This window comes from Gavia stellata, chromosome 4, assembly GCF_030936135.1.
Source record: "Gavia stellata isolate bGavSte3 chromosome 4, bGavSte3.hap2, whole genome shotgun sequence".
NCBI classification, from domain to species: domain Eukaryota; kingdom Metazoa; phylum Chordata; class Aves; order Gaviiformes; family Gaviidae; genus Gavia; species Gavia stellata.
Genome location: NC_082597.1, coordinates 39,751,462 through 39,777,752, shown reverse-complemented (window position 1 = coordinate 39,777,752; position 26,291 = coordinate 39,751,462). Strand labels below are relative to the sequence as shown.

General features: G+C 38.3%; 1 protein-coding gene across 1 annotated transcript; it reads left to right on the top strand.

The window, feature by feature from the left end:
• The first annotated feature begins 224 nt into the window (after positions 1-224).
• Positions 225-25,474, top strand: MDM1 (Mdm1 nuclear protein). Its single transcript, XM_059816246.1, has 15 exons — positions 225-255; positions 817-922; positions 3,230-3,591; positions 4,059-4,193; positions 6,268-6,423; positions 8,524-8,657; positions 10,816-10,915; positions 15,687-15,725; positions 16,092-16,267; positions 17,651-17,929; positions 19,664-19,812; positions 19,935-20,065; positions 21,008-21,266; positions 22,374-22,442; positions 24,697-25,474. The coding sequence occupies exons 1-15, from the start codon at positions 238-240 to the stop codon at positions 24,801-24,803; spliced, it is 2,220 nt and encodes a 739-aa protein (XP_059672229.1). The 5' UTR covers positions 225-237; the 3' UTR covers positions 24,804-25,474.
• The last annotated feature ends 817 nt before the right edge of the window (positions 25,475-26,291 follow it).

Sequence of the window (26,291 nt, the reverse complement as noted above, 5' to 3'; positions counted from 1 at the left end):
ACACGGCCCCCGAGGGCAGCGCCGTGAGGGGAAGTGGCGGCCGCACCCGGACAACATGGCCCCCGAGGGCAGCGCCGCGCGGGGATGCGGCGGCGGCCGGGCGCGGGCCGCGGTGCTCCCCGCCCCCGCTAGGCGGCCGCCGCGCAAGCGCCCGGCGAGGCGGGCCGAGGCGGGCCGGCGGGTTTGCTAGGGGAACGGCGGTGTTGGCGGCCGCGGCCCGGCAGCCCTCGCTCCGCCATGCCCGTGCGCTTCAGGGTGAGGCGGTGCGGGGCTGCCGGGCCGCGGCGGGGGCTGTGTGTGGGGGGTGTGTGTGCGTGCGCGCGCCCCGGTGGGCCGTGCGGTGCGCGGGCGGGGCCCCGGGCCTGGGGGGCGGTGGGCCCGGCGGGCCTCTGCCGCCGGCAGAAGGAGGCGGTACGGCCGTTTCTGGGGTGCAGCCGGCGAAGCGGGAAAGGGGAGACCCTTGCGCTGAGGAGCGCTGGCTAATAAAGACAGAAAGAGTTCAGTCGTGTGGGTGACAGAGGGTTCAGGCTGTATTTGTTCCTGGTATTTGATCAACTTAAAGGTGTAAATAAGTTTTTGCATACTTCTGTGGTGCGTGGAGTTATTCAGTGCTGTTTCCTGCTATTCAGAGAGCAATCAAGTAGTATTTAACTCTTTGATGGTGGTGGGTTTGGAAGATGCAGAGCAACCTGCCAGCTTAGCTGAATCCTGCAGCGGCCTTGTTGGTGTTTTTCCCCCTGGAGATCTGTTACCAACAGAAGCAGCGAAGCAGGATATGCACCGGATACTTGACAGACGCCTATCTGTTTGCTGCAGGGATTGAGCGAATATAAGAGAAACTTCAGATGGAAAAACCCAGAGTTTTGTAGCCCGTCCCAACAGCAGAAATCCTTGTGGGCAGGACTGCGGTCGGATCAGTTTGGTAAGCGCCCCTGAAAGCTGCCCCCTTGATTGCAAACCCCAGTGCTATCCAAGCCAGCTCTGGTAAGGGTGAGCCTGGGCTGCATGAGGTCTAGAGAGGTTTGGTCTGATGGAGTGCATGACCACAGCAAACTGGTAGTGTTTGCAGTCTGTACACTTTACTACAGTTAAAAGTATATTCCTGGTCATCATTTAGAATATGTTTTTGAATGTCATATTCTTTCTGGCTACACTGAAACTTTCTTTTAATGTTAGTGCTATTTATATAAAACATGAAAAATACATGGTTTCTGACATGCAGCATAAGCTAAGTCCCAAACATGAAGCACAGATGCAGTGTTAGCCCATACAGGTTGTGTAGAAGGAGGCATTGGGTTACCTGTGGTGCATGGGAACAGTAAGTAAAATTCCGTATTTAAGAGGAGACTAACTTGGGGCAAAGTGAAGTCGTTATGAAGACTTGCAGGGACAGCTAACTGGAAAAAAAAAAGGGAGGGGGGAAGTTGGGGGTTGTAGACATTATCATGGCAGGAAAATGTGGGATTGGAAAGTAGAAGACAAAGGAAATAGCATCTGGATTGAAAGGCCTGTAGGGAGTTGAGGAATAGGAGTAATCTGAAGAGTGATGCAAGTGCAGTGCTTTGAAAAGGAGCAGTAAAAAATAGGAATTACTGTAGTGACACAAGACAGATTAAGAAAATTGTGCAATTCAGTGCAACTGCGCTATGCAGTCTGTGTAATTAAGAGTCCAATATATTCATTCCTACAATATGGTAAGTGTTCTAAATTATGGCCTGGTAATTAAGAACCAACTACTGGTAGTATGGTTTGTTTTCAGTTGAAATACTAGACATTTTAATAAATAATTTAATCTTGCCAAAGATTATGCTTTATATGTATTACTGCTTTCTTCCATTACTGCAAAAATAGGTATTTCTTTAACCTTGCTTTCCTTAGCAAGTGGCTCTGTGGATGGGTACCTGTACTGAAGAGAGTAACTTACGTGAATTCTGAAACACCCAAACATCCAAACACATTAACTTCTTTTTAAAATTGTAAGCTGTGCTTCTTTTCCAGTTAACTAAACTGCAAATTTTACAAGACTTGCAATTAAGTCATGAGGTAGCAATACAGCAGTTTCTGCTCCTCATCACGTTGTAGCGGTGTTTTTGTGTGTGCTTTGTGTAGTTTTCCTCCACCTTTGCATTCATTTTCACTCGCATCTCTTTTCTGGCCATTTAACCATGTGCATTTTCAAATGTCACTCTTGACACCTCATAGGACTTGCAGATTGTTTTTGGTAATTATCTTATGGTTCTTCCTGTTGAAACATACAGTTGGCAGTTTTAAGATTGACTCGGAACATCACCTCAAAAAGTTAACAGCTGCAGGTGCTGAGTTCCTTCCTGCTACTTTTCCATTGCAATTATTTCCTGCCACCTGTATGTGTTATTTGGACATCCAGACATTCTGTATATCTTTCACTGTAGGTTGTTCTGTCTTTCTACATTGCTTTTGCATGAGATAGGAGTTTTTCTCTCCTAGAAAGTGTTTCTTTCACTCAGTTAGAGGCCTTCGCTTATTTGTTCATCGCAGTTGAGCACTTTGCAGTTGGTTTATGATTTCCCACTTTAAATGTGTTCAGTCATTCAATCGTCTTCTTAAAATGATAGGGTAATTTTATTTTCATCTGCATGTGTAACAGCCAGCAATTCTTTAAAATAACTTGATGCCTGGTTTTGTTACATAGCCTTTTTTAGAATTTTGGAAATGTTTTTGTACTGTAAAAAGTCAGCAGCTATCTGAGATGGTTTTAAATCACAGTTGTATTAGATGGATAGGGATCTGTCACTGTCCTGTCACAGTAGGTGAGAACCTGTTCAGCAAGGTATGTTGTACATGTGCAGTGAGAAGTGTTTGTGGCATTTTTTATCACTGCAGGTTGGTTGTTCTCTATCTGTGTTAACCACAGACTTTTCACTGGCTGTGTTAATTTTGTTGTTGTTCAGCTCCCAGAATCAACTTGCAAAAGATTGTCCTGTGGTCATACTTGCTTTATAGGGTTTTATACAACATGGTCCTGGAGCACCATGTTCCCATCACTCTTTAGTGGAAAGGAAGGGCATTCGCAGATAGGAAAAAAGACAGAATTTCACAGCCGTGCCCGTAATTCATAGGCTGTCATTGCTCAAAGATACTAAAATAGTTTTTTTAATAAATCAGTTGTATGATAAACTTTCAGTTTGTTCTTGTAATAGAGTAATATGATATCTTCAGTATGATGTTTTTGTTAATATGTTTTTTTCAGGAATCACAAGAGAACCAAACTTCATTTCCAAGAGAAGGGTACCTTACCATAATCCACAGATTTCAAAGTCCTTTGAATGGACAGCAGATTGTGATTTGAATGACCCACTTGAAACTGAGGCCCTTAGGAACGCAGAGCTGCACACAGACCACAACAACAATGATGTGAATCAGGAAAAAATTGAAACGCCAGAAGGACCCAGACTCCCCCCAAAAGTTCAGTCACATTCAGTAGATTCTAGAGGTGAAACAGCTCTTGCCCTTGTAGAAAACAACATGAAGAGATCACCCTCTGCAGCTCCGCCTAATCAAAATGAGGCATTTGCATCTCCAAAAAAGGAATTTGAAAAAATGGGTAATGGGGTAAGGGGAGATATATATATATATATATATATATATATATATATATTTTTAGTTGACCAGTATAAAAATTACTAATCTGATATTTACAGTAATACACATACACCAACCTCTGTTGTCTAACTCTCTCCTTAGTTCTGTATTTTGATGTTCTTCTATGTTGTAGCTTCTCTGTTGGGGGAACAGTACTTCTGACACCAGATTTTCGTTCCATTTAGGTCAATAGGAATTTTGCCCTTGATATGCTGTCCCTACTGATTTCAGTTAAACAAGGATTTAGCCAATAATATGTAGACTTTTTGGGATTGTTGGCTATAATGAGAAAATGTACTTTGCATTCATTTAATTCATACAACCAAAACCCAAACCATTGGTTTGAAAGTGTGCACTGAAAGATACTTAACTTGCAAAACATTGTAGGAAAGGAAACAATTGGTGGGTTTTTTTTCTTTCCTTTTTTGTGTTGTCAGCTTCACAGAGCCTTTCAGAGGAAAGCAGACATGAATATTTCACGTTTAAATACTTTCCCCAGAAATTCTGAATATCAAAGCCAATTTGTCTGGAAGAGTCCTCATGAAAAGTCACCAATACTTGCAGCTGAACAGGTAACTTTAAAGAATCCAGAAAGTAACTGAATACTTTCTTTTATGTATCAGCAAAGTTGTTTACTTTCCAAGGTTTCCTTTCTTCCTCTTTGGTGGGGGGGTGTCCAAACTTGAATGCTGTTACATGGTTTTGTTTTTTTTTTCTTCCAATGTACAAAAGTGCAGTATAGTTAGATTTGTTTCCCTGTGATTCTTTATTGTAGTCAGTTCTAATTACTTGTTCTCCTTCTCCCTGGTTGTATTCCGTCCTTTCTAACAGGACCATTTTCTTTGTTTGCATGAATTTACCTTAGGAGCTCTAAGATCCTACTTAATGTTAGCCTTCATTTTTATAATTTTTATGTTATCTAATATATGACTAATCAACAGATGAATGTTCAGGTGTTCTGTATTGTAATAACATGTCTTCCCACTGAAATCATTCAGGTTTCACTATTTATTTTCATGGTCTTCTATGGGTTACCACAGTTTCTTATTCTCAGTCTCCATTTCTGTGGACATATACTTCTAGGCCCTGAAGTTCATCTTTGTAGTGTTTTTTCTTTCATGAGAACTGCTTATATTTAAAAGTGGAATCTTCCCATTTTAAGATACTCTTGTGGCATTTTGATATATATCATGAGTTTTTGGACTTTGTAGGATCGGAAATGCTGCTATTTCCAATCAGACCACAAAGACTCTGATTGTGAGACTGCTTGTGTTTTCAATTCATTGTTACTAGGATCAGGACTTAGGAGACTCAGTCCATCTTTTGGTCATTTTACACTATAAAATAGGCACTTCTGCTTTTATTTTGTCTTCTGTTTCTTCAGTAGGAGCATATATATTAATGGGATTATTACAGATGGTGCGCTCTCTGTTTTTACCCACAGGTAGCAGATTTGTTCAGTAACAGCTTTCAGAGGCAATAAATGTTTGTAACTAGGATCAATCACTATAAAACCTGCCAAGCAGGTGGACTTACTTTGAGATACCTGTTTCCCAGCAGTCCCTTATCCAAGGAAAACTCACTGAAATGCATAACAATAGTATAGAAGCCAAAGAACCATTTGAGGAAGAGGCAGGCCCCAGAATGTCACCTTATGGAAAATTTCATAGATAATTCCATTTGATTCTATTAGAAATCAGTTTGATAATTTTGTTATTGATGCTTGTGAACGTTGTGCTGTTTCAGAAGAAAGACTGTGGAATTTAAAATAGCAAACATTTTTTTGCACAGCTTGTACAGAATAAGAAGCCATAAGAATAAGTCTGTAGGCACTATAAATCCTTAGATAAATAGAACTTAGAGAAAATCTAAATATGTATAAATGTTTGCAGGTTATAAACTTAAGATTAGAGTTTCATGATAAAAATCGGATGTGTTAACAAACTGATTTTCTTTTGATTGCTATTGATATGATAGAGAGTATACCTGAATACTGAATAATGACAACACCTTTCCCTTGAAGAGATTCTGTGAAAATATCAAAGTTATCCAAGTTAGGTTATAAGTCAGACCTAAACTCTCATAGCAAAGCTGGGGAAAATGTATGCTTGTGACATATGGCATGGTTTTTTAAATTCAGCACCCCATGAGGAGATGATACCTGACCACCTATTAGGCAAATTCTCTACCTTGGTTTATAACACAGTATTGATTGGAAAATAGTGGATAGCTCAAATTACCAAGCCCTAAGCATCCAGTTCTAAAACGCAGAACAGTTGTCTGTTAATTATGGGCTAGATGTGTACTGAGGACTCATAGGGAAGTTTTATGGCATATGTTTTAAAAATATGAAGGTGAACTGACTTCCCAAATAAAGAAAATCTCTGTTAGCTGTTCATTAAGAACAGCGTTTGACCACAGGTTTAACTGTGTCTGACTCTGTCACTGTTAAATGTATTTTTATCAGAATAAGTTTCTTTTCAATTTGTCCTAGAAGTTAATTAATCTGCACGTGCTGTATTTGTACACATGACCGTCTCTCTGCTCATATGTGAGTGTATTTGCATGAATTGGTTATCTGATTTTGACAATTCAACCTTAAGGTAAGCAAATCACAATTTGTTTGTTTGTTTTCTTTCCCCAAAGGTTATTTGCAACACAAGTAAATCCATACCTCCGTTTAAATCTCCTGCATTTACTTCTGAAACTGCGTATGAGAGAAATTTCAAAGGGTCTCCTCCTGTTAAGGGTCCACAAGAGAGAGATGATTCAGAAGAGAAAGAATTTCCAGTTTGTGAACAAGTAAGTATTTCCCTAAAAGAAAAGCATTAGTATACTTCTATAGTTTTGATTGTTCTTTTCTGTAATGTGGGGGTGGGTTTATTTTGAAAGTTTTTAGCTACATTTTAGAGCTATTGCTAATAACACTGGACTCAGTCAGTAGTGGGTTTGCTATAAAAGACTGAATAACACTGTACAGCTCTGTTTGCTTGTAGGGGTTTCTGAAGTGGGTTCTGTAGTTTCTGTAGTGCATTTGCTCAGTTCACAATGACATTTTAAGTGTGTTTTTCCTGTCACCTTAATTTATGAGTTTTCAAGTGGGTTCTTCTTTTTTTTTTTTTTTTCTTTTTTAAATTGAAACTTTGGTTTTAGTCATTAGGATAGTTTCTGAAATCTAAATCTTTGATTTATACTCTCATTGGTACCAGTGTAGTCTCTTGGTATGCAAGAGGAGCTGTATGGGAGGTCTGGAACTTTTTGGATCTCATAAATCAGACATAGTGTGAATTGAAAAAAAATATTTTGATGTATGGAAAATCCCACAGTTGGAACTGATTTTCACCCAATAGTTGTAATTTGAAGAAACATGGAGGAAGGGTTACAACTCGTTTGCCTTTGCCTTGATAAGTTGAAAAGTAAGTAATTGTATTTGGCACAGGGCTATAACAGGACATTGTGTAGCCTATGTAGGTTCTCTTACTCAGTTCAAAACATTAAAATGTCTTTTATGAAAGTAATTCAGCTGTCTGAGGCCTTGCATTTCCTTGTCTTGCTTTTGGCTTGGACAAACTTAAGTGGACTTTCAGGAAACACGGCTTTGGCCATTTTACTAGATACATTTAATGAAAAGTAATTGTTTCAGACTGAGACCTTGTAAAAATAGGTGAGAGTAATCTAGATTGCATGACAGCTAACCTGTTTTGCAAGGTGGACATATGAATGTCTGTTTTTGTAGCAAGCTGCCAAGTGTAGTGTTGCCTAAATTCCTGCAGGTTAGCTAACCATCCTTCAGGTAGAAACACCACATACGAGTCTGTTCAGTACCCATCTCTGATCGTTGATAAAACAGAAAGAGCCGTTGTTACACAACATGTTCACTAGGACTATTACTGAGCAAAATGCATACTTAACATGGAGTGCCTGTGGCTCAGTTTAAGCCGTTGCTACTTTTGAGGTTGTTAAAGATGATTGTTGGCTTGGAGGCTTTATCATTTAAAACTCACACCTGCCCAGTGCTTTAAATCTCATTTGGGAATGAGTTGTTTTATGTCCCCTTTTGCCTCTTTTAGGAGATGTGAAAAGCTTGAAAGGCATGAGGGTTTCAGGAACATTTCTTTGTTTTTAATATTGGAAATTCAGGTTATGTTTTCCCAAGAGAGCTAATAAAGTGAAGGAAGAGAAAGCATGAGAAAGGAATTTTGGTGAAAGTGTCTAAAACACGTTTCGTTTATACCGATACCTCGTCTCTGATGAGTATCTTGAAAAAGTTTTGGGGGATTTTGGTGGGCTCTTTTTTTTTTTTTACTTTCCTTTTTTTTTTCCTTGAATTTGAACAGTATCTGTGAAGATCTCTAGCAGAATCAGAAATAATGCCTGAGATTTCCAAGAGGATAAAATAAGCAGGAAGAAAAATACCTTTGATGTGAAAACTGAACAAGTCAATCTGACCCCTTATAAATCAGAATGGCAGCAAATTAAAAATTTGCCTTTTGATTATTAGAAATTGGTTTATATTGCTTGACTAAAGCTAAGAGGTTTGGTTTTTTTTTTTAATTTATCACAAATTCCAGAAATATACATGTTAAGACTTACACAACTCAGATTGGAATGCACAGGTACCATATTATTTTATTTCTGTGTTTCATGTTAAATTCATTTTGGAAAGTGTACAAAATGGATCCTCTAACTAACTGAATGTTGCACTCAGAATCTTAGCTTTGGCATTTTGCTAGTTTATTTTTGTATTAACAAAGGAATGTAATATTCTTGTTTGTATTAAATATGCAAAACAGCTAAGACTAAAATAAAACTAACTTTTTGCAAAAACTTGATGTCAAAAGGAATATGAGGGTTTTCAGATTGTTAGCTAATGTGGTATTTTTAAAATTATCTTTGCCTTAGAGTAAGAGGGAAGAACCGTTTCAAAAGCCAGCAGAAGATGCAGCAAAACAAGGGAAATCAGAACAGAAACATCCTAAACAAAAAAATAAGCAACATATCAGTCCAAAGCCCCTCTCTTTACATACAAGTCGTGGGTATGTATAAAACAGGAAAACCTAGCCTAGTGAATAGGTGTACAGCAGCCTAATATTTAGAATGATGGATGGACCTTTAACCACGCCATGCTACAGCTGCAGAGGCAGATGTCCCCTTGCAGCGCTGGGACTGAGCTTCCTGTGGGTATATCTAAACCTGGTGTTAATTTCTATCCCCTTCCCTGTGCAGTGGAAGTGGAAGCTTCGTAACCACACTTGTTCAGTTGAACCTTTTGATGCAATAATAATATTATTAATAAATTTAACATGAATGAAATTAAATTGGTGCAGTGCTGCTACTAAACTTTCAGCGAGTGCTTTGGAAGTTGTAGTCACCTTTCAAACTGCTCTCTTGTGCTTGCTCCACACCTTAAAACTGTGATGATTGTACTTGATGACTGCTTTTTCTAGTCTGTACCACCTTCTGTCCTAGAGTTACAAAAGCAAACATGAGGTAAAGGGAAGTAAAGAAATCTGTCCCATTTAGGGTAATCTGACAAGCATGGAAATAAAATGAAGTTATATGTTACGGAGCGCTATCAAAGTATCTTCTTCCACCACATACTTACATTGCAGGAACTGAACTCATGTTTCCATTTTCTATACATTTGAGATATGCCAAGAGATGTAGAAGCCCAGAATGGATGTAGGTTTTAAAATGCATAAATTAATCCATCTCTGCTGTCTTTGTGCTTAATGTATGTTTTAGCGATTGCTTTCATTCACATGACTTTCTGGCAGTGTTAAGGCATTAGAGTAAAGATGGGAGAGGAGACTTACCTAGGTCTGAATGCTGTTGGATATTGGGGAATAATTACAAAATGATCATCCAAAATTCTATGAAATAAAATTGCTTCATGAAAAAGGGGATATAATGTAGTTAAAATTTTTAACTCTTTGGTTTTCATAGTTCTTTGACGTAGTAGATTGTAGTCAATTTTGCAGTGAGTAGTGTGTAAAATTCTTGATCATTTCCTATGACTTTTTTCATTTAAGGACAAATTTCTGCCTCTTATGCCTTCAGTGTGGTAGCGCAAGAGAAAAATTTCCAGAACAGTCACTGGGAAAATAGCTATCCAAATGTGCAAGTTCTCAATATGCAGACAGGACTGTCGCTTTGTAGGCAAGCTGCATTGCATGGCCTGCTTTTGCAGCAGAATGACTGGGATCAAGGCACAGTAGTGATGTGGTTTTCACAGCTAATCCATTAATTTTGCAATCAAAACTGAAGGAATTCCATCAGTTTCAAAGAAAGGGACATATGGAAAGAAATTTTGAATATAAAGGGTTTTTATGCCTTGGTATTTTTATTTTTACAAGGTGCATTTTATTCTCTGACTCCAGGCTTTTATGATCTATTTCTGAAGAAGGACTGAAAAAGAAGGCTTTTTCACCCAATGCTGAATATATTAAAATAAAATTAGTAAAGTTCTGAAGCAAGATTAAAAACAAAAACCTCTTTAGATTTAAACTGATAAATCCACAGTTCACTGCTTAAGGACTTGAAGTATTGCTTGTTGCCTGCTATAGGTTAGATAGTGTTCATTTTTCTGTGTATGTGTGGCAGAAGGGAAAATGAAACCATCTTTTCAAGTACTGAGCTCTTTTGAAGATCGAAGCCAGTAGGACATAGATGAATTATACTAACCATTGTTCTGGTAGTCAGATGTTTCTAGCCCCAGCAGTTCACCCCACCCATTTGCAGAGCATCGTTAGAGTGGAGTTCATAGAAGGAAATGTCTTGGACACATTTGTGCCAAACCAGGCATTTTTAGTTAAGTGCACCTTCATCAGTGACTTAAACCAAGATGCTGCACTTTGCGTTGAAGTAATTGAGGCTTATGTGTGTATTATGTTCTGCTGATTTGGCTGTCACAGCAAAAGCTTCTGGCAGAAGGGTTGTGAGGAAAAACCAACAGGATTAACTACTTGAAGAGCAACCAACTGTGAATGAGCTTTTTCACAGCTTTCCTAGTTGTGTTGCTATGGATGTGCTGTGTTTCAAAGCATGCGTTCTTCACATCTCAGCCCTGGTGTTTAAGTGCAAGTATACTTCTGATTGTTTATAGAACTTTAAAAGTGCTCTTAAAGAATATTCTGGATATCAAGCTTTACTCTTTCTGTCTTTTTGTTTCTCTCATCATTCTTGATTTCTTAGGAAGATGAACACTGAATATAGGTCAAAATTTTTGTCTCCAGCCCAGTATTTCTACAAAGATGGAGCTTGGTCTCGTATTAGGAGTAAAGTTCCTAACCAGGTGAGTATTCTTAAAAAATCTGAAGCCTGAGTATGCTTTTTATTTTGAATTTTTGGTGCAAAAAAATTTAAATTGTAGTGTTTCTAAGATACAGTTTTGAGATTGTAATACTAATGACTTAAGCTCCCAAAGGTGAGTATACAAAGATGATTAGGTTCTGATAAGTCAGTATAATATATAGCAAGAAAAAATAAGAGATAGTGTGACTTAAAGAATATTTTAATATGACATCCAACGTGAGGGAGTTTTGTTTCCCTTACAATCAGAATCATTCAGAACAAAGTCTCTTGGAGCACATAATCTCAGCTTTGATGTTCAGCACAGTTTTAACAAGCAGAAGTTTTCAAAATGCAGTATTGGGGAATAAAAGGAAAAGGCCAACGTATGTATCAGCCTAGGTCAGCTTGATAGTGAGGCTCAGTTTGTTAGCTTGCTATGCTGAATCCATTCAAAGCAGTCAGCTGAATTCAGTCATACACAACATAAGATTGAGAATTTCTCTTGCAAGTTTCAGCCAATCTAAGTATTTTCTTGTAGTTTATTCAGTGACTGTGATCAGTATTATACTGTATAGGAACTCCTTTGACAGAACTCTGAAAATGCTGAACAGCTTCAGGACCATAGGATTTCTTAGCAGGATTATTGAGTATGATTTCCTGAATTAGTCAAGTAAATCAAAATCATTAGCAGTGCGCTAAGAAACTGCTAGAGCTAGTTCTGCGACTGTCAGATTTCACTCAATTTACTTAGGCTTCTCCCAGCTGATAGAGGAAGCCTTTGAGACACTGTGTGCTGCTAAATATGTGGCAAATACTTGAAATGTGAGTTTCCTCATCAGTTGGGACCAAGCTGATGTGGAAGGTAGAACTGGAGCACATGGCTCTAGGGTGTTGGGCTTTGAGATTTTGAAAATAACAGTCTCTGAGAATTGCAGGCCTAGTGTGGTAGCATTCAGTTCTGTGTTTTCTCACTGGACTTAATCTAGCAAGTGATTTTCTTTTTAGGCAAAAAGAAACATGTATTGAATATATACAAAATACTTAATGTGAAATAGGTCTCAAAGTTTAAAGGATATCGTACTATGCGATGATTCATAATCAGATGTAGTGTATGCATGCATGAGATAATCCATTCTGTGAAAACAGCTTCAAGAGGATGTTAGAGGACTAAAAACAAGTGGTATTTTTATTTTTTATATGTATTGATACCTGCATTAGATTTATTGTAACTAAGGCTGTAGAATATTCTGAACAATTGCATGCAGCCTGACTAAGTGGTATGCAGAATGTTTCTGTGGAATATTTTGTCATTTTTCTGGCATGTAAGACTTTCATTTGGAGACTGGATGTTGCATCAGTGACATTCAAAACAATCAGGAGCAGTGCTCAGCTTCAAGAGTAACTGACTGGTAGGCAAGTAAAGGGAAAGGGACGCATTGCCTTGGAGTATGTTGTGTTTGCAGCACAGCCAGCTGGGAGGAGTCACTGCAGTACAGTCAAGGGAAACAATGAGGAGACTGCAAGTAGAGGATGGATGTTCTGCTTTACCAGGCAGGACCCTTTATGGGTTGTGTTTCAGAGATGTAGGAAGTATATATATGCGGCGTTTAATTAGCGTGTATGAGAAACCAAGAAATTCCCACACTGTAGATAAGTGTTTTGGATGTGTCTGACTTTTCTGTGGAGATTCTCTTGCTGACAAGGGAGTTGCAGGAAACTGGAAAGAATTCACTCTGCAGTAGGCATGAAGAATTCAAAAAAGAATTATTAGGATTTTTAGGGCCTTCTAAATGAAGGAGTTGTGCTGGGTAGCTGGAAGAGCCAAATTCATTTTAAGACTATAATAATGAATATTTTATTGATGACAAATGTGCTTAGATTACATACACATTTTTGATTACATACACATTTTTATGTATGCATACCTACATTAGATCCTAGTATGAGTTCATATAGAAGAGACTTTTATAATTGGAAATATCTGAATTTCACCTGTCTCTGTTAGACTTTAAATCACATGCCTGTGAGCATATGTTGTGTTTTAATCCTAGTAGGCAGCTGAGCCCCACACAGCCACTTGTTCACTCCCCTGCAGTGGGATGGAGGAGAGAATCGGAAGGGTAAAAGTGAGAAAACTTGTGGGTTGAGATACGGAGAGTTGAATACGTAAGGCAAAAGCTGCATGTGCAAGCAAAGCAAAATGAGGAATTCATTCGCTCCTTCCCATTGGCAGGCAGGTGTTCAGCTATCTCCAGGAAAGCAGGGCTTCATCACACATGATAGTTACTTGGGAAGACAAATGCCATAACTCCAAATGTCCTCCTGTTCCTTCTTCTTCTCCCAGCTTTTCTTGCTGGGCACGACATCACATGATACAGAATATCCCTTGTGAGAAACAGAAAAGGCCTTGATGTTGTGTAAGCACCTTTCAGCAGCAGCTAAAACATCCCTTTGTTATCAACTCTGTTTTCAGCACAAATCCAAAACATAGCACCATAGGAGCTACTATAAAGGAATTTAATTCTATCCCAGCTAAAACCAGTACAGCATATCAAACTAGTTTTGTTAGTAGACAAAGAATAATATTTAGCTTGTGTAAATATGTTACTGTGTGGGATTTTTTCTATGTGGAGTTTTTTAATTTGCTATTGTCTTGTTAATATTTCCATATGTATCATTGAGGGTTATAATTGTTAATAAAAAGCTTTTTGTGGGTGTAGTGAAATCAAAGAACAAGGTTAAAGCTTGGAATTTTCGAGTCTTCAAGACAGGTTGGAAGAAAACCCAAGGTTAATTCTTAAAACCTCTGTTAATACAAGAATAAAAATCCTGATAGACCTGTTTCTTAGCCAGGCTTTTTTTTTTTTTTTGTATCATCCATCAATATTTCTGTTCTAAGAACTACAAGATGGGTTCCAGCATGGCTAAAATAGTAGCACTGAATAAAATATTTCATTCACAGTTGAGACATAAGAAAGAATCTAGCCATTTGAGAAACGTGTTAACAGCAGATTAATGAAAGTATGCGTAACTTGAAAAAAGTGTCATGTGCATTGGTTTTATTGTAAAGCAACAAAGGTGCTTTGGCAATTCACAGTATAGGCTGTACAACAGTCCTTTTGGTTTCTACATGATTCCATACCTGTTCCCATACTAATACACTGACATGAAGAGAAATGTTCTTCAAAGCCATATCTAACCTCTACGTCTGGTGGGTTGTTGAGACTCACCCCTGCCAAAGATGCCTACAGAACGTCTCTTGCTTAGCATAAGTGATTAAATGATAAGCTCTGACTGATCCAGACTGGTTTCTCCCTTAGTTGGGACCACACACGGGTAACTTTGGGTCTGAAACAGACTTTCTGAAGTTCTGAGCCCAAACAGGCAAGTAATAGAATCCTGGTATGACTTTAGCCATAGTGATTTCTCCTGGACTGCTACTCTACAATATATTAGTAAGGGTTGCTTTTCAGCAGTTGAATGAAAAAATCTCTTTGAATTATGCTTTTGAAGAATCTTGCGGGCAATTCATAATCACAGTAGGACTCTCTGGGGCCTGTGTCCTGCTGAGATAATGCTGCCTGCTGAGTCACTGAAGGAGATGGTTGTCCTTTGTACTTCTTCACAATTCACTGGAGACGTAGTATTCTTCCTCACCCTGCAGTGTCCTGTTGCTCTGGATTTATACTCCTCCTGTTGTGGCTATCATAATTAATTTTTCATTCTTCTACTTAAAGTGAATAATCCAGTAAATCACTTGCACCTTAAACTTTAAACTCTCCTCTTAAAATGACAAGCATGTATTTTTAATGGCTAGGTCAAATTGTGGTATGTTAGCTGGTGTGGGCTAAGTGGACTTCCATCTGCTGCATCCAGTTACTTTTAGTGGGTTTAGTGGAATTTGGTCCACTAACTCTGTTCTTTGCAGGAAGACCGATGCAAAGTCTACTATGAAAGAAGAATAAATAAGAAAAGTTATGAACATGTGCTAGAGGAAGTGTCAGTATTACTTTCCTGCTCTTTGACAAATTACTTATTTCCCGTGAACCATTTTTTAGTGAGCCAGAATTCACACAACAAAATCATAAAGTTATTTTTAATAATTTAAACATAGAAGTTTTGTTGTTGCTTTTTCTTCCTGCACTTTAATTGTGTTTGGGTGAAGGACACAATACAGTGTGAGTGTTTAAATAGTTTTAACCATAAAAATGATAGTGTATAATCAGCAGTACAATGTCTAAAGAGAGGGCTTATCACTTTTATTTTCTTAAGATTAAACCTGACATTTGAACAGCTTTGTATCTCATTCTTAAAGTTACTGATAGCCTAGAAGGAATGATTTTGATATTATGTCTTACATACAATAGCACGCACAGTACTTATGTAATCATCAGCTCCTCACTGAGGTAAGATTAAGGTAGCTAGAGACAGTTGCAGTGTTCACAGCATACAAAATCAGTATTACACATGCACATGGATCTGTTGACTTCAAATAATCATAAATTGGTGGTGAATGTATTTTTGAGTGTTAATGCTTAGAAATCTAAATTAATTTCCTCAAGCATGGCAGAAACTGGTGAAATACCAGTGCTTATCTATTTGTTTTACAGCTTTTTACTGAATCTCAGGGAGGCAGCATAGAGCTATGCTGACAGGTTTTTAGTATTTAATTTCTTACCTAGACTGAAATAAAGTTACAAGGGCGATAATAACAATACAGTGTTGAGAGAAAAATAAGGAATTTTAAAATAATTCTGTATTCCTCTCCTTAGGCATCTCAAAACACCCTAAATTCCATGTGGTATATGGAGGTTGGTTGCATCTAAGTTCCTGTTTCAGTGTTTCGAGCACTGTGTCTGAGCGCTGACAGAAAAACTAGAATCCAGCACTAAACTTATTCATAGTTGCTGCATAGCTTTTTGTGCTCATTAAATGAATAATTGACAATTTTGCTTTGGTTTCATGGCTCAAACATGCTTACTAAATGCACACTTTTGTTCTTTTTGCTTTTCTTTTGTTGCATTTACTGTGGCATGCAATGTTTGTGCTGTGGGTGGCCCTATATTATGAGTAACTTGCTTTTCTCCTCTGGCTGCCATTAGCTAATGCATATACTTTATAATAGCCTATTAATGAACTTTAAGCAGACGTGCAACTTATGAAGCCTTGATGTGTAGGTGAGAGAACTTCGAGAAAGAGCAAAGGCTTACAGGCAACGAGTAGAGGGAACACATTTCTCCCGATACCATCTCAATCAAATCCTGTCCGATAATAACAGTCTTTGGGATGTGTCCTCAAATTCCAGTTCAGAAGAAGGCATCAGCAACAACATCAGAGCACTTGATCTTGCCGGGTAAGGTCGTCATTTCTGCCTGGTATTCTGCAGCTTTGAAATAGAGCAAAATGCTGAATATAGGCTTAGCATAGCTGTAAGATCTTGGATGTTTGACTGTATTCAAAATGCAATTAGTCAGGGTGCTCAATAATCTCATCTAGTCTCCCTTTCCCCATAGAAGGTTGGACCAAATGGTCTTTTGAGGACCCTTCCAACCTGGGCTGTTCTACAATTCTGTGATACATAAATTCTCTAGAACAGATGAGAATATTTACCTTTTCACAGATACATCAGTTGATATGTGCTCAAATTGAAAATGAGGCACGGTCCAGTCTTCTGAAAGAAGAGAAAGTTACTCCGTTATAATTCTCCACAAATGCATATTTAGCGTGGCAACCTTCCCACTGAGTCATACTGAAGTAGTAGTCATCTTTCCACTGGAGTGATAGGAAGTATGTTTTGCTTACTCAGATGTTATCAATGTTCTTGTTAGGATTAATTAATCTTGTGGTTGAGTCTTATACACTGTTTAGTTCTGAGATGAAGACTTAGGAACTGGAATGGTGTGCATCCGTTTTCTCCTTTCTTTGAAGGCCATCAGAATTGGCAGATACTAAATCCCTTGCTAGGAAAATTCAGAATTAGTATTTTAGTAAAATGTACAGACAGCTATTGCTGAAGCAAGGAGGCAAAGCGCCATTTATGTCTTCTCTGAGATCTGATATTTAAAAACAGTGCCTTGGATGCCTCTGTCTGTAGTCCGCTTAGACTGCTGTACGCACACTCCTTGTCGTGTGTGTGAGAGATCTACCTATTTGCGTGACTGTAGCTCTAATAAAGGTTGGGGGATGACATGTAAAAGAGTATTTATTAGACTATAATGTGTGATACTAAGTATGGTGTAAATTTTTTGTTTACTAGTTTTGTTTTTTGCTTGTGAAATACAGATGCTCTTACTGATCTCATTTCTGTGCACTGGGCTAATGTGCACTGATTTCTGTGAGCAGTTGAGTGTTTAAGACTTTCAACAGTTGTGCCTAAAGAGGAGTCTTCTAAATTGCTTGGCTTTCAAAATTGTGCCATCAGACAGTCCCTATGCATGGAACTAGTTATTTTTTGGGCACTTCTGATAATCTAACTTGTCGTTTAAATTGGAAATAGAGCCATTTTTGGAAATGGTAATCCAGAAAGAGTTTTCATAAAATCTGATTTGAAAATGGGTTGTGCTCAAACATCAGTTAAAACTTCAGTGGAAATTTAACCATTCATCATGTTCACTGTACCACCTAATATCTGAGCTGTACTTTTGGCAAAGGACTGAACTGGATGAATATGTTCTACATAGACACATGTATATCATGCAAATCAATGGCATGAAACACTGCTTTCTTTGTTACCTAGAGTTTCTGAAAAAGAGACTGCACCAAGCCCCAAAATGCTGCACCAACCTGACTCCAGAGAACAGCCACACCAGGACAGCACTGAGAAGACAGACATGTCAAATGCTTTAACTGTTCCAGTCAAAAGGCATTTAGTTTGGGGTGAAGAAGGTGGTACTGAAGAAAGGGAGAACTGGCAATCAATGGAAGAGGAAGAAAAACAAGATGAAAAGGCTGCAGTCGTGGCTCAGCAGTTAGAAGAAAACAATAAGGGTGCCAATGAAGATAAGAAAATTGAAGGGTAAAACCGAACATTTTTGTGGTGTATCTATATAATTTTTTCCTCTAACATCTCAGAAATTTGTAGGTTGACTAATTTTTGTTTTTAAATCAGATATACTTAAGAGAGTATAAGTTGGTGTGATACTACTTTTGTTTTTAACACTATGATAAGAAATGAGAAAGTTCAAGACATTGAGCTGGTTGATGGAAATGAATCTATCATTAAGAATACTGGATTTCTAACTTGCAAGACCGGAGTTTGTAGAAGCATGAATAGTTCTAATGTTTTTTTCCAAAACTAAAAAATTTGCAGTATGGGCCTCTCGGAACAGACTGTTCATTACTCAGCAACCAAGTGTAGTGAAAATTAAAGCTCACAATGTGCTTCAGATTGACAGTGTAGGATTGATAGGACTGAAATGATAGAATACATCCTAATTTTGTGCTTAAGCATCTGTTTTTCATAAAAGAATTAATGAGCAAAGATAAAGGACTTGGGAGAAAAAAATAACTATCATCCAGTAATCACCGGTGATTGTGTTACTGAGCACAGGTGGGAAAAAGGTGGAGGGGTATTTAGAAATAATGAGGGATCAATTCAGTACGTGTATAGTACAGTGCATAGTACTCTATTTGACAGTTGAAAGATCAAAATTATATCTAGTTAGAAAAGTCTCTGGCTTTTTATTGTGCAAGTTTAGCATACTTTTTTTGGCAGAACAATATTTTAGTTTGATAGATACTTAAATCTGAATAACTGTGACCCTTGTTACCATACCATCTAAGCATTTTGTATTCCTCATTGGGTTTTATCTTTGGTGTTGCAGCACAATTTGAAGGTAAGGAATTGTAATTGTCTCCTGTGGGGATAATATCCTGTATGCAAAACACAGGCAAAGAAAGATTGAGATACTAGACTCAAATAGAAATTAAATGCAGGCTTTCAAAACCATCATCCTGAAAACTTTCTTAAGTTTCTGTCTAATTCTAGAGATTATCTAGTTCATGCACATGTCTCTGATTGGCATTGAAGATTTTCTGTCATCCTGCAATGTGGTTGTGTGTGTGCTGAGATATGCCCTGGACTTGGCCATGCAGAGCAGCTTAACACTTGCATGTTATCTAAACCTGCTTGAGAACTAGAAATGAGGCATTCTTCACCTAGATGTCCTCAGAGCATGTCTAACATGCACTGATAGTATCAGGTTCCTTGCACAGTGTGGGTATGCCGTCACCTTCCTCCAGATGCATTTCAAAAGGAGAAGACAGAAGTGGTAGTGCTGATTTATTTAATAACCTGGGGGCTAGAGCGGTTACATAAATGTGGGATACTTGGTTTCAGTTCCACCACATTGACTGAAAAGAGTCAAACCCATATTCCCACCTCTAAGGTGGCAACCAGGTTCAAAGTTTTTCTGGGTGAGTACTCTTTCCATCCCTCCTCTTGAGTCTCTACTACTGTGCAGCAATACATTGAAGGTTTATTGGGACAGAGGGAGCCTGAATTTGCAGCTTGAGACTGGTTATGTATTTTGTCCAGTTACATAAAAAAAATCTAGTACAGAAACTGAGGCTCAAGGGCTGGAATCCAGGACTCCCCGTTGCAAGCAGATGTTTTAGCTACAGGCTATTGGTGTTTTATGGCCCTAACTTTCCTAGGCTTCATTGTAGGACTGTATTAGAAACAAAAAGCTTGAGTGCAAGACTCCTGAGTCCTTAGCTAATCCTTTAATCATTTCTCATTTTTTTGCAGTGAGAATGCCTTAGTATTGAATTCTTCTGCAACTGTATCAGATTCTTCTTCTGTATCCTTGAGGGCAGGTGGCAGGCTTCCTACTCCAAAGCTGAGAGCGCTTGGTGGAGCTCAGAGGACTCATCATGATCTCACTACCCCAGCTGTTGGTAAAAAGACTTCTAAATGCAAAGCAGTATTTCCAGAACTAAAGAAAATAAAAACATATATGAATTAATTTATTAGGTTATTTAAGGTAATAAAGCATTTTTCATCTTCTCCACTACAATAGGAGGTGCCGTTCTAGTGTCTCCTCCTAAATTCAAGTCTTCATCTTCACAGCAGAGAACACGAGGTTTAGGAACAGACCCTTCTTCAGCTAAGCAAGGTGCAAGAGAAGCTTCAAAAAGAATGCCCTTCCAGGTAAGCCAGAAAAGAGAGTTACCATTATGCATTTTAGGAATGTGCTTTTTAAGTAATTGTGAATAATTTGCTTAATAAATCTTTTTCTTGAGTTGTCATTTACTATTCTAAAATTCTCAGCACCTATGACTAAAAAAGGCCGATGTCTGAATAAATAATTTTTTGGGGGGTATCAAGCAAAGGAGTTGAGACTATTGGAGTGAGATTGGATGAGGTCCATTTTGGCTTTTTGTGCTAAATGCACAGGATCAGTTTTCAAAAAAAAAAAAAAAATTGCCATCAGGAGCTGTTGATTTCCCCATTAACGTTACTGTAGCTTGCCACTGACATAGGACACAGCTCCAGATTCCTTGACTTGGAAATTCAAGGAGAGGTCGGGTGCCTATGTACGAAATAGGTAAATGTGCCGTAATAGTTTCATTCATCCTTTCCTTTACTTTTGTGCTTCTTTTACTTTGCAGCTTGTATAGTTACTAAAAGAAAAATAGAAATACTTAGGAGTTGTTTAACTGTCTTCCTTTCAAAATTGTGGGGTTTTTGTCAAGTTGTGCTTAGTCTGTGTTCTACAAAGACAGGTAGCATTTCACTGCATACATCCTCTGTAGCAAGTTCTGTAATAGAAGCAGACACAATTGCAAGAGAAGTTGGTTATGTTGGCTTAAAATCTAAGAACACAGTTTTTTGCTGTGAAGAAAATAAGCTTTTGGTTTGACCTGACTAGATTACTGGCAGACCATGTTAAACACATGTTATTAGGAATAGATTTTCTTTAAGCTGTCTCACGAGCTTGAAATACTTATTCTTCCAGTACCCTCATGAGAAGTGTAAAAGTGTAAAGCCAACATTTGCTGCATATGTGAGGATCTGTACTGGAAGGCTGTATATGAGATGTTGGGGTTTTGTGTTTGTTCCCCCCCCCCCTCCCCCCGCCTTGTGTTTTAGCCTGATGTGGAAGTGGAAGCTGTTTCACTCCTTACCTCTCCACCTGCTGGGCTGGGAACTTTGGATCCTCTGCCACTTAGGCAGTATCAGTGGCCTCCTAACAGTGTTTCTGATGAGCAAGTTCCTCTTGCTTCAGCCCATCAAGAGCGTTCCTCTACATCTCCTGTGCTGAAGTCAGCCAAAAGCTGCTCTATGCCTTGCTGGAGTCTCTCTCGTCGTATTCAAGGGACTCTGAAGGATCCAGAATTCCAGCATAATGGTGAGTTTTGTGTATTAACTGGCTGTGTTAGAGTGCTGCAGGGTGGAAACGGCTACTGTGCAGTGTTCAGGCCAAGAGCGTACTGAGTTTGCTGCCTTACAGACTTTACAAAGAATGTGTTGTTTGTAAATAAAAGCTTTTCTACTGTATGTTTAATCTTGCTGAGGAAATGTGCACAACTCTCCACCTTAGTTTCAGATTCCACTAATATCATTGTATTCTAGTGGTCTGTTGTCTAATTTTGCCTTATTAATTTCAATAAGTACTTACTCATTTTATGAGAATAATTTGGTTTAGCCTGAACAGCTGTAATTTTTAATCTTTTAATCTTAATCACAACTGGATGCTGTGACACTTTTCCAGCTGCAATTACCAACAGCGGTGTGTAACTGGGGACCTTTATAGTGTGGTATTATTTTGCAGGAGTTGTGGATTTCTGAGAGGGAAGCTCCTTAAATATTTCTGCAGGGTATGGAAACAAAAAAGCCATCTATAAAAGATTTATTGGATATTGAGAAAAGCCATTTCTTGGCTGAGAAGGAATTTGTGCTGGAACATTTCAAAGATTTTTTAATAATGTTTAGGGGTATTGGGGACATAAATTTGATAAAGAAAAGAATTCTTCACCCCTTAATCAAAATAAAGTTTATGTGGTTAAGTCTCCATTCCAGAAACACTTTCTGTAGCTGCTTAAGGTCCCACAATTCTTCATCCTTTATTATAAAGATTAGCTAAACTAAAGTAGTATTTCCATTCTAGAATGGAACAAGTAGTTGTCAGGTTAAGTGGGATGGTGAAATCCAGAGAATCTGCTTGGAAAGAGGTTAGAATCGGTGCTGTGTTCTAGCTCTGCACCTTGAGCGCAGTTCACTAAGTAACTTATAGCATCTACCAAAGATAGGTGCCTTGAGGAGAATACAGTGGAGTAAGTTTATTTTACCTCATCTTAGAGTAAAGGAGTCACATGGAGGTTTTGGTATCTTTGCTATTTATAAGACTTATGTTTTGGAAATAATGTTGTAACATTTTTAAATGTTCTAAAATGAAATATTATCCTTTGTCTATTTTGAAACGATTCAAAACTGCGCTTTTGACTTTTTGTCTTAGGGAATGTTGGCAATCCAAAAATGAGATCTTTCCAGTTACCCCTTCAGGAAAGAAACTATAATGATGAAGGTATTTCTTGTCCCAAAGTATTACTGTATATCATGTGTATATTACCTAGATTAATTTTAACTTTTGCTCTAATGTGAGAGGTTTCTGAATGCAGTAATACTGGGTTTTGTGTTTGCATGAATAACTACTGCGTTGTTTCATCAAAATAATTTGAAGATGTTCATCCTAGTAATCTGAAGTATGAATAAAAAGGTATATTCTAGTATGAAAAAAAACATTAAATGCAGCTGAAAATTAAATAGACCATTGTGGCTCATTATGGTTACTATAGCTTGCTCAGTTCCATACCTAAAATTGTTTCCTCCCCACACATTTTTTTAAGCCTTTGTGTTGATAGCAACAGAAGCAAACTGCAAAATGATCACAGCTACAGTAACTTTGGATGCAACTTAAAAGGTACCAAAAATCTTAAGATAAAGGTTTTGCTAGTGAGACTTCAGCACCAGATAAGCAGCATAAAATGATTCCTCGGACTTTAATTTTCACACCTGGTCCTCTGCTCAGTGTATTAGGGGTACTTACGGCATCCTGTTACCCTGATTGCTGTTTTGGCCTTTTTTTCTGTTTACTGTAGAGTTAACTGGGGGAGCAGCCAGTGCCCAACCCACTAGTGCACCTTCTTGGCCCTTTTGTGGGCAGACACAAATAATCTCTTTCAGTAGCCTGAGTCAACCAAAGGCAGTGTAGCCTCATTAGCTTGAGCTGCTATACATTGGTTTTTTAGCATGGTGTTTGGGGTTGAGCTTGGTGTGGTGCTGTGCTAGTTGCAGTCACCTGTGTTTGGTTCAGATTAGCGTATGGGCATAGCAACCTTATATCTGATTGCAGTTTATTTATAGATACACCCCAGTGCAACCAAAAGCTTTTTTCTGTACCCCTTACGCTTGTTTGCTCCTTGGTTTTAACCAAGGTTCAGGCCGATTCTCTATTTTACTCACTGCAGTTGGCTGGAAAATGTGTGGGTTGTGCAGATGGCTCAGTCAAGCATCTGTGTATAAAACATGAAAAATCCTATAGTACCCTGCAGCTTCCCACAAGCTTGCTGCACACAGATTAAATGCTTAAGTGCTGTTTCTTTTTCTTTTTTTTTTTTTTCCTATGAGCTGAGTGATGATGTATGAGCTTTCAGAAATAGGTGCAATGTACCAGCTCACAGATATTTCATGTGCCCATATTTGTTCATGTACATACAAACCTGGGAGTTATTCCAATGACATGCCTGTTTGCAGAAGTGCAGTTAGCAGTTTTCTTATACATGAGAATATAGTTGTTATACATAGTGTGTGAGCCTCTTACGGGCTGTTTGGATCACTGTATTTCAAGAATTTAGAAATGCTGCTGAAAAATTAATTGAAACACTGACACAGTACAGGTCGTGTTAGGATTGAGTTGTGGAATTTTTTGTTGGTTTTTTATTGGTAGTGGGGCTGGAAAGTAGTGATACAGTTCTTTTTAAACCATTGCAGCAGAATGGGTGTAATTAAGATCATTTTTCTTAGACAGCATCTTGACAGAGCTGTATCAACAATTTAATAATGATGTTAAAAAAGTATAATGTTGTACTTTATCAGAGAAGCAGCTTCCAGGCTGCTTAATTTTAAGAGTTCTCCAGAGTGTGAAGTGGACTCTGTATTCAAAAGGAAGACCTTTTCGAAAGTATATTTTTAAAGCATGCTTCTTGTTGTCTTTGTGTTAAACTTCCTGTTTTTTCAGAAGACACATTTAATTTAACAGCTTGTGCCACACTAGCTGGTTTTAGCACAGAAGAGCTCCTTTGGCAGCATAGGTTCTGCTATTTTAGTCATGTGTTATTCTAAGGTTGTCCGCTTTGCTTGAAGTGGTGGGTTGCTTTAATGAATATGTCATTATCAGAGTCTAGTCTATACAGACTTCAGTGGCAGAGGAACGATTTCTTAGGTCTTCTGACACAGGACAGTAAATGTAAAGATGACTTGGAGAAGTGGGCAATTCCCAGGTGACAGTGGGCATCTCATTCTGGAGTTTGTCAAGAGTTGGGCATGTAGCTCTCTTAAACTTACCTGGCATCCTAGTAGCTTTCTAGTGAGATTCTTCTCCAACATGTCAGTTACCAAGTAATAGAATAAAAGTGTATTGTGGTACTATTTTAGCATCCATTGTGAAAGAGGGCATAAAAATATTTGCACTTTCCAAGTCTGCCATGAATGTCAACTGTGTTTTAATATGTATATTTAATCTTCCTATTTAACTTTTTCCCTTGTTGCTTTCCCCACAGATGACAGGTTGTCTCAGATTTCTGCTCGCTCGGCAGCATCTAGCTCACTTGCTTCTCAGATACTGGAACGAGCTCAGAAGAGGAAGAATTTCTGGGGCAAGACATAATCTCTCTCTCCCACCTGTTGTATAGAAACTGTTCTATAAAATGATTTGGTTTTTATAGTTTGTAGTGTACATTTTAAATTGTGATTGTAGATATCATGCAGCATCCTTTCATTTATCACTAATGTGGCCCAACTTTTAGGACTTGCCATGCCAATTTAAAATTTCAATATTTAAACTAGTGTTGAAAAAGTAGGTCCTTCATATCTGAGAGTTATGTCTTAATTCACTATGTCACAACAGCCATGTGGGGTTTTATTTTTTTTTACAGTGGCACCTCTTGAAACTGAGATAATTATTTTTTTATGCAACCTGTGTGTTACTTTTCAAGGTATTCTGCTGCAGTCATGCAGTATGACCTGGAACAGTATTCAGGAGTAACACCATCATTCACCAAACACCTCAGTTGCTTGATTTTAACCAGCTGTCTTAAAGGCAACTGTGGTATATTTGTTTCTGTTACTGTATGAATTGTCAGTACAACACAGTGCTGTAACAAAAAGTTACTGTTACTACTTACTGCTTTTAACCTTCTCATTATTTCCTAATGAAGCTAACATGCAACATACAGCAGTTTGAGGAAAGGACACTAAGCATTAGGGTTAGTTCATTGTCCGCAGTTTTTTGGCCAGGAAGTCTGTCAGAGTTCCATGTGTACAGTACAGCAGTTTGTCAGATGTGAACATTTGTCTTTTTGTGGGCAAGACCCATGTTTAGTGTTAATTTCAACTTCTCTGGACAAGCAACCTCAGCCACCTTAAACAGTCGCCTTCCCCAGCCCCACTTCAAAATCAGGTTTTTAGGAGTAGTTAATCTCTTAAAGTAAACTCAGAAGAATATTTTTTTCTTGACTTTGACATTTTAATTACCTCTCCTCCTAGTTGCCTGTTGCTGGGAGACTGGTGTACTGTTGTGATTGTCACAGTGAAAAATGTTTGTGATTTATGCTGACAGCTTGTTTTATCGTTCCAAGTGATGCAAACAAGTTAACATGAAGCAGAGGAAATAGATGGCTAGCAGGCAGTTTGGTGGTTCTTGTGTGGCTTCAAGTTTTAATATTACTTCACTTGGAAATTTTATACAAGAACAATTTGAATTTTGTACACATTTGCTTACATTTTGATTTTGTACACAATTATGTATGCATATTACTGAAAATAAAAAAGGTTGTTTGATTTATTTCTATTCAAGTTATGCCAGATAAATTGGTAGAGATTATTATGTTGGCACTTCTCTGTTTAGTTACCTGTTTCACCTGTTCAGCTGGAACATCTGTGGACTTCTGAAAGACAAGGTGTTACCTAGGAACTGATCTTCAGAAAGAATAAGTTAGTAATGCTAGGTATGCTGATACTTGGAATTGTGACCCAGAGCAGATGAGTGCTACACAGGCTGGAAGGCTGCAGTGCCCAAAGGGCCAGTCCCCAACAATTGAGGTGTTGATTTAAAGAGTGAGTGCTATCCAGCACTGATCATGTTAGAAAACAGTGT